This window comes from Argentina anserina, chromosome 6 (genome assembly GCF_933775445.1).
Source record: "Argentina anserina chromosome 6, drPotAnse1.1, whole genome shotgun sequence".
In the NCBI taxonomy this organism is placed as follows: Eukaryota; Viridiplantae; Streptophyta; class Magnoliopsida; order Rosales; family Rosaceae; genus Argentina; species Argentina anserina.
The window spans coordinates 34066566-34078156 of NC_065877.1; the positions used below are offsets into that span (position 1 = coordinate 34066566).

The 11591-nt window shown below is 35.7% G+C and overlaps 1 protein-coding gene across 1 annotated transcript; it reads left to right on the top strand.

The window, feature by feature from the left end:
* Positions 1–716: 716 nt before the first annotated feature.
* Positions 717–4064, top strand: LOC126798109 (uncharacterized). Its single transcript, XM_050524950.1, has 7 exons — positions 717–848; positions 1407–2020; positions 2111–2192; positions 2353–2419; positions 3049–3234; positions 3328–3388; positions 3566–4064. Exons 2-7 carry the CDS (start codon positions 1513–1515, stop codon positions 3763–3765), a joined length of 1104 nt encoding a protein of 367 aa, XP_050380907.1. The 5' UTR covers positions 717–848; positions 1407–1512; the 3' UTR covers positions 3766–4064.
* Positions 4065–11591: the final 7527 nt, after the last annotated feature.

The window sequence follows — 11591 nt, forward strand, 5'->3', positions numbered from 1 at the left end:
TGGATTGATGCATAGAGTCAAACTCTCAAGCTGGTATCCATAATGCTATCATTCATTTATGAATTATTGAATTGTGTACGTTGATGAACAAGAATAGAAACCGATCGACTTCCTAATAGAAGCATACATTATGAGATAACACTATTTCATGGTATATTGTTGAAAGAATCTCCCTGATCATGTTAACTTATACTGAATTTGAAGTTTTCTTCAACACTCCGTAACTAGACACATGATATTTGACAGATGAACACTAGTTAATGAAATTGAAAATGAAAAATCATTAATTGGTCATTTTCACTCTGATATTTTAAGAATTGAAACGTTAAAATTCAAGCAAATTCACATAATTAAGCATCCTCATTTCAATCAATGTCAAACTTATAACATTCTGAGTATCATATATCTGTGTAGATATATTATAAGTGTACGTATCTACTTATGATCACAAATCATTACGTGGACAACTTGAGGGTGATTAATGACAATTCGAATCAGGTGAATTCGGGACAAAGAAAACAAGAAACTTAATTAAGTGGACGATTCATTCATCGAAATATCTGTGCCAGTGTTTCTATTCATTTGGAAGATATTTTGGTGAACAAGACAAACCCTATTCCACTTCCAACGGGCCTTACAATGCCACAAAAATATCTGGGCCGGGTCTAGTTTCATATCGATTTCCAAAAAATGTGGTCGTACTCGTCTTTGAAATCTTCCAAGCTACCGATAAATCCGCCCCCCACATCCAGTTCTGTCTCTCCCTCTCTTTCTCGCTAACTCAAAGAAAAGGTCACAAACGTTTGCCAGGCTTCTCTCATTCTCAGCGAAGCTGGAGGTTTCAAAAGGTCAGTACTTTCTATCTCTCTGATTTCTGTCATGCTTTAGTCTGATACAGTTGTTCTGGTTGTTCATGCTGTACATTAGATTTGGTCTGTTTCTTATCATTGTTATATTGGTGGCTTCTTGTTTTCCGGGAAGAGAATCTAGGAAAGAAAGCTTGAAGCTTTTTACTGTTTTACTAACAGCCCAACTGGTTTAGTTTGGTTTGGTCTGATGGGGTTCATTTTGATATTCTTTTACCTTACTGGAACTCTGAAAAGATGGGATTTTGATTTTTGAGTTGCTTAGAGCTTGTATTTGATAAAAGCATCGGGCTTTTTCTAGAGTGTTTGATATTGGACTTGGTATTAGTTGTTGTAGCTTAAATGCTGACCTGGTAAGGAGTTAGTGATTTGCATGGTTTTAGGTTTTTGAATTGGACCCTAATTTAGTGGTCGTGTTGTTTCCTTTATAAATTGTACATCTGCACAGTGCATTGTTTTGAACCAGAACAGAGTTTTTCTTGTCATCTTGGATTGTCAAGTAATAGCTGTTTGGTCTCTACTGTCGAAAATTTGTTGCAGCTGATTAGGAAGAGGTAATGATAGTGGATTCTCTAAACCACTTGGAAGTTGACGCAGTTAGGCAGATAGTAGAAAACGATCGGTCCAAGAAGCTTATAGATTATATATGATCAGGCACGGTAGTTCCTTCTCCATGACCAAGGGAGAAGTCCAAGTTAGCCTATTGGCAAATTCAGCATCCTGGCCTTCCTTTGCTAAAATTCCAGAGAGGGGAATGGACTCAAACAAAAATATTTCAGAGTCAAGTCAAGTGTTGAAAAAGAGAACACGAAGAAGACATAGGAGGAAATCAAATCTAATGCAAAATACTGGCGTAGTGCATAATTTGCCTCAGGAATATGGGCATGGGGATACTAAATATATGAATAGGTTGTCGACTTTAAGTTTATCAGATGAAAGAGGTAGTGATATTTTAGTTATTTCATCTGGAGCGGTTAAAACTATTGGTGGAGAGGACATCAGTGCAGGAATCTCACATGGCTCAATTGTGAGTGAACCGTTCCGGTATACAGGGAAAAAACTACTTATTCTTGACATCAATGGAATTATTGCGGATATAGTCTCTCCTCCTCCAAAGGGATTTGCATCTGACATAAGGATTGCAGGACGAGCAGGTAAGGATAAATTGTGTTAAATTGTTTCATTTATAAATTCTATGCTTTATGAATTATTTGCCTTTAATTGTTCCTTATTTACTTGTTCAGTTTTCAAGAGGCCATACTATCTTGATTTTCTTAAGTTCTGCTTTGAGCGTTTCGAAGTGGGTGTGTGGTCTTCAAGATCCAAGTAACCTATAGACTGCTCTTTATTTTCTTTTACTTCAATTTATAATTTGAAAGAAATTGTTTATGTTTTCTCTTCCATTGTCTTTATTTTGATTATATTTGATTATGTCAATTGGTTTGAGAATGATTATTGACAGTAACGCTTAATAACCTCTTTGAAGGAAAATTGTGGAGAGAGTAGTTGATTATCTAATGGGTGATCTAAAGCACAAATTGTTGTTCTGTTGGGTAAGCACATCTTTCTGCTCCTTTTGTTTTGTGTGTTTAGTGGATTTCTCTGCCAGTTTGCCTTCAACTTGGCTGGAGTATGTGTGCCTCATCTTGCTCCTTGTCGTGTATTAATTTTTAAAACATCGTGGAGTCAACCTTCTTGCTTGTTTATACCGTTAGTTACTGTTTGGGATGATCTTCTGATGAATTTAAATTAGAAAATCTTCTCCGTTAAAGGCGTGTAAGGTTTCGTAACCTTTTGGTTCTTCAGTCCCTGGATTTCGGAATTTTGATTATACTATTTAACAAATTTGTCCCAGTCATTTTACTATGTCTATGACTATGCATTAAATCCTGACAGAAAAAGTTTTCTTGATCTAATGGTAAAATCATTTAGTGAGTGCAGTACTGTATCTCCGCCAAACAACAACTACAATAATATGAATAGAACGGCAAATTATTAAGCAATTCATAGTAGTAAACACTGAAAATCATGTTCCTTTACATATAGCCAATCAGCTGTTTTTTACTTTTATCATGATATTTGTGCCTGCTATCATCTTAGGTTCATTGAAAACAGCTCACATATTAAATTCCTTGGAACATATCTGGAACAATTGATGGATGCTTTTTTAATGGGGTTGTAGGATCTATCCCACTGCACTACAACAGGGTTCAGAACTCTTGAAAACAAGCACAAGACCTTGGTTTTTAAGGATCTGAGAAGAATTTGGGAAAAGGACGACTCTAGTCTTCCATGGGCGAAAGGCATATATAATGAATCTAATACGTTATTGTTGGATGATTCTCCGTACAAAGCCCTGCTTAACCCTGTAAGATTTCTTCTAATCTTTTCGATTGATTTGGCCTAATATACTTAATGAGTACATCATTGTTTTTATTTGTGTTGATCTGTCATATAATAGGCACATACCGGAGTCTTCCCTTATCCATACACGTTTCATGGACGGTGCGACAATGCGTTAGGTATAATTAATCCTTATACTACTATATACATCAGAAAATAAATATATTCGAAACACGTTCTGAACCCATGATAGGAGATGATATATAGACTGACCTAGTTCTTGAATTGTTCGACCCTTTATATTACTTGCAGTTTATGGATAAAGATTGCAAATAAAAACCAACCTTAATATACAGGTCCTGGAGGTCGTCTTCGAACCTATCTAGAAAAGTTGGCCGCAGCTGAAAATTTACAAGATTATGTAGACCAACATCCATTTGGTCAGAGACATATTACCGAAAGAAGTGCATCTTGGGACTTTTACCTCAGGGTTCTTGATACTGTGTGTGCCATAGAAACCAAACGCATAACCTGGAAATCTACTTGTAATCAGTAGGAATGCATTCTGCACCTGCTGTATTTTTGTACTACCATCCTTCGCATCTTATATGGAGCTTTCTCCAATCCCTTGAAAGGAGCATTCTTCAGAGCTTTTTACCAATACTAGTGGAGTTGGTGATTGACCAAAAGCAGCCACAGGTCATAGAAAACTTGACTGCTTCAAACATTCCGGTTGAAGTGTTGATTGTAACAAAAAGATTGAATTTATTCTACTGTCTGGTTGTTCCATCTCAGAGAAAGCTTTGTGAACACTTTGATTTCATTTTGAGTATCAGATGTGTTTTCAGACTCGTATGTTGCTGGTCGAATTCGTTAGAACAGGAAACCATATATGCTTCAATTTTTCTTCATCATGGGCTGCATCTGGTCTTTGGGCTCAAGCAGCCAAGCTATAAGTCTTTTCGAACTGAAACAAGAAAATTTCGATTCTTTTGATCTACGAAAAGTTCTGGTATTCGGAAATGTGGATACATATGAGTTCATTTTGACAAAATTTTAGCCATCCTTCAAATATCGGTAAACTCGAATTGCAGAAATGTGTTTTGTCTGAAAATTTTAACCCTTGGTGGTTTTCTCAACTACCACGCACGAGCAGTGTTAATGAAGGTGATGGAGATATAACATGGAATGATGGATCTGAATCGTTGCGTGCCATTGTGCAACTGCAGGCGGAGTGTCACTGTCTTCTCCAATTGTTCATTAAAACTTGCCTATAGACTATAGTACTATGCGGATTTGTGTTTACCTAAACCTTGTTGACAAAAGCTCTCTAGTCTCTACCCAGTACCCAGTGCTGGCTAACACTCATGACTTTGTGATGCCATACCTGTTCCCTTACCTCATCATATTACTAGGTGTTGGTGTTGACACTTACCCTTCGACCATCATATGGTCTAGTGCCCATTCCTTCTTCAACCTAATTCACAAATCCCATGATTCCCATACTCTTCTTCGTCAGACTTATTAAACAGAAAAAAAAAAAGACGTCGTGAAATGCCTCAAATATATCAACATTGTAAAATTATCAACTTCAGACTCATGTGAAAACCGGAACTGAGTGTAAATATTACTCTAAGCAGCACGTAACTGCCAAGGAACAAGAGGAGGCCGGATCACGAAAGTAATTAAGGACAAGGGTTGAGTCCACCTCAAACCATATGTGCTTCCATTTTGACTCACACTAGCTCAATAATTTGAGATATTGGTTGTAGGTGAAATATGTATAACCATTATACCTACTTTGATTTGGTTGTAGGATAATATGTTTATTTCAGCAAGCTAGCTAGCTTGCATTATGATAACTCGAAAAAATCTAAACAGATCAATGTACTCATTACAGTAGAGCAATTATTGTACAAAAGATCATAGATAACGTACTGTGGGTTAGCAACCCAATTTCAAAGGTACTGACTTGATGCATGGTTCGAAAAAATCGTTATGGAACGTCTGAGAGATCATACGATGACAAACAAGGACAGAATACAACATATAGGGTCCATGCAAAACCACCCAGAACACAAAGAAACAAGACGAGTTTGGAACTGCAATGGCAAATTGCAGAGAGTAGGAGGTGGTCTGTGAAATCCTATTAATTAAGCATCTTCCTCAGAAGCTTGTGTGCAAGTATCTCATTTCATTTCAGCTAATTATTTAAATTAAAAGTTTGAACCAGTTAGAAATCGTCTAGATGTTGAACTGGAGATGGAAGAAGGGTGATATAATCAAACTTGTTATCAGAAGTGGCATGTGATACAGTCGACTTTTAGATCCCAATTGCCTGGCAAACTCGTTGGATGTTTTAGTTCTTGACTTTTTGTGATTGCCAAATGCCGAACTTATAAACAACCAATAAATCTTAGTACACGTGATACCTTCGTAAGTTTGATTCATGTTAATTATATTAATGTTTGCTCCAAATGCTTAAGCCAGCCAAAACAGTTGGGATAATATCAGGACTGATTTTGCTAACGGTGGCTCGATCGAAATAATTGAGGGTATTTTGCTCTCGATGAATTTTATATGTTGTTTTCAGTGTGAGCTTCTTCTGTTCTTCATCTTCACGGTCTTAATTAGCAATCATAATACTGATGAATTACTTTTAATACTCAAAGAGCGAAAAATTGAACATTAACATGAAACTATAATAATTTCACATGAAACCCTATAAATAATTTCTCAGTTGTTATATGTGCAAGTACTTTATTTCAAACAACAACGGTTCGAGTTAACCATCGATCAATTTTAGCGTTTCATGTATGGACATTATTATCCATGTCCATGGATCACTCTAAAACGAGTAGATTTTGTCTACCCTTAAACTAATTAGGATGTGAATATTGATCCCTTAATTTATCTACTTCATTAGACTGGAAAGTTAATTAACAGATATTTCAGATTGAGGCTCTTATAATTGGTTTAGTTTCTTACACCCCAAGTTTACATTTGCATGCATGTGAGATGTACGTCAAGGCTCTCATTTCCACACTGTATTAGGGATAAGGCTAGCTATAGCATATGGTACATTGACTTGGATTAACCATAATATTGAAATAAACCCTCTAACGTGACATGTGTTCATAGATATAAACCTTGTTTAATGGTCACACAATTTGGGGTCCTCCTTGAAATTCCTCAGAATGTACGTGAAGAGGAACCTACCCACAAGGGTACAACCTGTTAAAAAAATCCCTATCTGTAGGTGACTCTCTGGGCATGTATAGTAGTTTATTTGTACATTTGTATGAAATTATTGGCATACTATTATCCTCCTTTGTTGACTTCGCAAAACTCGTAAACCACTTGTTCATTTTTTTTCTTAAATTTATCTGTGGGAATGAAATAGTTTGTAAACCACTTGTTCATAATTTCATATGGTTCATCAATGAAAAACTATTGCTTATGCATGCGGGGATTCCGAAAACAAAACTTTGCACTACATGTTGTATTCTCCTTCTCAAATGTAGTTAAATGTTTACATAAAATCACAAATTTACTTTAATTCTATTCAGAACTTTAATTTAACTTGATAACATTAGACTTGATACTTGAAGAAATCATATAATTAAGATATCATGTGGCAATCATGGTTGTGCTGCTTCTTCTTGGAACATAGTTTAGGATTATGATGGAGATAGAGATGCTTAGTTGGTCCCCAACAATTGAAGCTAAGCTGCTAAAAGCTAATGACAATCCTCATGTGGTGTTCTCTTTTTTGCATGTGCCCTGCACCCCACTCCCCTTGTTCAATTCCAATTATCAATCTATTCTTTAGACTATATATCGCTATCAGAATCACACCCTCTTTTCATATGATCGAATTGCATCAACTAGACGAAATACACATTTAAATTAATGGATTGATATAGCTAGATACACCCAGAAATCCATGTATGATAAAAGTTAAAGAATGCTAGCTAACATTCCCAAGCAAAACTAGCTACGTACGTACCTCAGTTTCCAAGTACCAGACTTAAACAATTGCAGGTTCATATCCGATTCTCTACGAGTAGTTTTATTTGAACCTGATTGATGAATCTTTGAGTTAATGCATGATTTATTTTAGGATCTTAAGATTCCTCACGTACTCCTTTTCCTTCAGATCAATCGAGCTGGCTCGTTAATATACTTATAAATGGATTTATATACAAATTACATTTCCATCGAGCTTCCATTCATAATCACTTGGATTCATATGTTTGCGGTGTGGTTGTGTATTATTTCTCTTGGTTTACAAGAATAGCAATATTCTCTATTTCTCTATGCAAATTGCAATCAAAAGGTATGCTTTTTCTCGAAGGTGTCTGAAAAAGGATGAATTGCTTCCACAAGTCTCTTTCCATAAACATTAGAGAATGCAGATAAACTAATGTAGTACATCATTTCTCAACTCGCACCCTACTTTGCAACCTAACATTAATGTCATCAGGCCCGATCAATACGTATCATGTTGAATATGAATGAATGAATATTTAATCAAGAGATTCGTCTCAAAATGGATAAGTACGTAGTCTGATTTGTTTGAGGCTGCGATGCAAAAGCATGAGAAGCATAAAGGGGGTTGATAGAGACGTATATATCAAGCAGTTACCCAGGTCTCTGAATTTAGATCCTCCTATTTACAATCACGCGGATTCAGTGAACATTAACAAATTACATGAGTAGAGTTTTTATCATGTTCAGGCGTCGTATATATTCCATGTTTTCATATCAAAGCAAACGATTCGAAATTCCTACACAATTATATATACATATATAACAAAGTTCAAATCATTATCAAATTATAAAGATGATATTGAATAACATGCTTAAATATTAAAATACTTATAATAAAAAAAATTAATCGAAAAAATGTGTCGGAATTAAAATAAAATTTTACTCTTAATGGGAACTATATACAATAGTTATTAATTAGAGATAGTTCAGTGATGAGTCAAATAGCTTCCCATCAATAATAATCAATACATGAAGCAGATCATGTGCACCAGGAGACTATATATACTGATGAATTATGCGACTCTTGCATACTTCAAATTGATGACTCTCACCTTGATCATGAGGTTTAAGTTACAGAATGAGACAATGAGTTATGTCTCTAACAAAATCCAACTCTAGCTTGTAAGATTGTAACTTCACAACCTTAGCAATTAAATGAATGAACAACCACAATGTCGATCATATGCTGATGGTATTTATAAGAATAGGGTCATTAACCACTCATTGTCCTTTGGATTTTGGAGATCTCCAAACAAAACCTAAAAAATATATATACTTGAATAGCTATAATATCATCAGGAGTTCAGGACCACCCAGTAATATTTATTTGATTTGCACTGCATATTTATGGATCGGAGATAGCAGTTTTCTAGCTAATCTCTTGTCAATTCGTAGTACGCATTCTTCCTTCGATCACATAATGGTTTGATTCTAATTACGTACTGATTTAACTAATCTAAGTAAATATTGCAATCGATCTTGGATACCCTAGATGCTCATATATATACTAGCTAGGCCGGTTCGTAGTACTAAACCTACATTGATCAATCGTTCTTATATGGTGCTACGTACCATATATGAGAAAGTTACTGATCATGAGTAGTCATGAGTAAAACAATTCTGATTTCTGATCGAATATGTGCAAATTTATATATCAGATCCAGTGGTATTTTATAATAATTGTACGTGCTTCAAAAAATGGCAAAGAGACAAACCCTAGCTAGTGAGCTGGCTTTTGATCAAAGTACAATAACCATCAATTAGGCAAACAAAATTTCATGCATTGATCTAAAATATTTATTGCAGAGTACATTTGTCAAGATAAGGTTGTATTCATATACACAGTAATATAGTACAATACATGTTAGTCATATAGATGATGATAAAAGGCTATCTAGGAGCACATGCATTAGTAGTTAGCAATGTTCTAAAAAACGGTTTAGGCAGCGCCTAGGCGCTAGGAGGTCATCCACCGTCACGTTTTTTGCCTCGGCGGCCATCTGTGGCGTTTTGTGAATTAGGCGACCGCTTAGGCGGTCTTCGGCGGCGACCTAGACACCTAGGCGGTCCTAGCGGTCTTAGGCGGTCTAATTGGCTCTATTTAGTTCTAGGCGGTCAACCATCATTTGACATTAAAAAAAAAACTAAAAGAGGCCGCAGCTCTCACTCTTTGTCTATTTTCTGAAAACTGAATCTTATCAACAGAAGAAGATGAAAAAATATGAATATTAATTATTAAGTTTGAGTCCGATACTGAATGAGTTAGGAAATAATTTGGAGAGAAATAAATTGAGATTTAGTATTATTGCATTTATTTCATTATTTTTTTTTCTTCAAATATTTTTATGGAATTTCTACTTGAGTTATGTGAATTTAGACTATTTTAAATATTTTTAAAATTAATATTAAACATCATTATATATTTTTAATCATTAAAATAGTTTAAATATATGTATAAAAATGAATAAATATTTAATAATTCAAAACCGCCTAGGCGCCGCCTAAGAGGCCGCCTAACCGTCTAAGCGCTAGGAGGTGGCTGTCCGCCTGCATACTGCCTAGCGCTTTTTAGAACCTAGGCAGTTAGTGATGAATATCTGCAACCCTAATTACGTTTTCGGAGTCTTTCATTTTCATTGATGAATGAGCTTCACGAAAGAACAGATCCTATTAATAAAAAGCAAAGCCACAATTATGAATCAACTGCGTAGTCTATATGTAACGGAGAATCTGCAGAAATCTTCAAGGAGGACGATGTCATTGTTTGAAAAGGCTCAGTAAACCTGTGGCTTTATGTAAACCGATCTGGGAGAGACGTACTCAAATGGTCCATATACGATTTGCATGCGTTAGATTCTGTGGTTACAGATAAGAGAAAATCTCCACATATGATGATTATGATCAATCTTCTGCTTAAACGTACAAAAGTGATTAAGGGTCATAGAGGGTTGCGGGTTCTGATCTGTACTACTGCCAAAGTGAAATATTGCCAGCAAGTTATAAAGATTCGACTTTGACCAAGACAGAGACAACAGATCAGTAGAGAGAAGGTTAACCTTTTATTACCTCCTAAACAAACTAATTCACTTCTACCAGATTTAGCATATACCCAGAGTAGGATCAATTGCCATCTTTTAAAAGCCATACCCTAAATATGAACTTGATAAGATATGATATGACTCCGGTCAATGACTGTCAATCTCTTTATTGATCAATAGACTCCATATTCCTTCTGTACTCTCATCCATTTCTTCATATTAATGACTAAATTTTAGCTTATATGTGTCATTGGAATTAGCTAGATGACTAAATAAGCTTCCAACTTCCCACATACTAAAGGATGTAAAAATAGCTAGGTGTATAGTATGGAAATTGTTACAAATTAACCCAAAAAATTCCAAATTTGGAATAGTGCTGATCTCTCCTATTCATTCCAAAACCTATGTGCTGAATTCAAAGGCATCAGAGAGCATCAAAGAATTATTAACCAAAAAAAAAAAAGCATCAAAGAAGACTTTCAGAGGCAAAAGACTAGAGGATCTAGAGGAGGGTAGATTGGTAACTAGGGGAGTAGGGAATGGTTGGAGAATGGCTTTAGAAATTAGACATATGCAGGCTTTCCAGTCCATATATCCACTTAGTCATTTCTACTTCCTTGCTTCTACCCTGTGAGTCCTGACATAGCCACATGCCCATGTAGAGGCTCCAGACCCACTGACCCTCCCATAATTTTTGTCCACATGGAATGGAACTGGAGACAGTGAACAAACCACATTTTCCACCCACCCATTCACATCATCTCCTTCAATTCTCATCTTAAATTAGCCTCTAATCCCCTTCATTATATTCTTCTCTTCCTGGTTTTTCTACTATAGTGAACTCATTGTAATTTACAAGCAGCACCACACAGAAATGAACACCACCACTTTCCTTTTCAATAGAGAAAGTCATGAACTGTAAGGAAATTAAGAAAAGGGGTTGAGATCTCAATTCTGATACTATATTATTAGAGGCAAATCCCATCTTTCTTCAACTCTGCACAGTTTTTTTTTAAGATTAAATTTTGAAAAGTGTGTCTCTCTCTTAATTTAGTGCTAAAACTCCCTCTCTCTTAGGTCACACTCACACATAACCAATTCCCTGATTTTCCCTAAACTGATATTCAGAGGCACTGGCATTATATATAAATACAGCACATACCCTCTTATGTGCTATCTAGGCTGTAGCTGGAGAGAGAGAGAGAGAGCCAAAAGACAAAGCATTCTTATTCTTTTGTGCAGCAGAATAAGTGAGAAAACCCAAAAAGAAAATCCCCAAAACAAAAAAAGA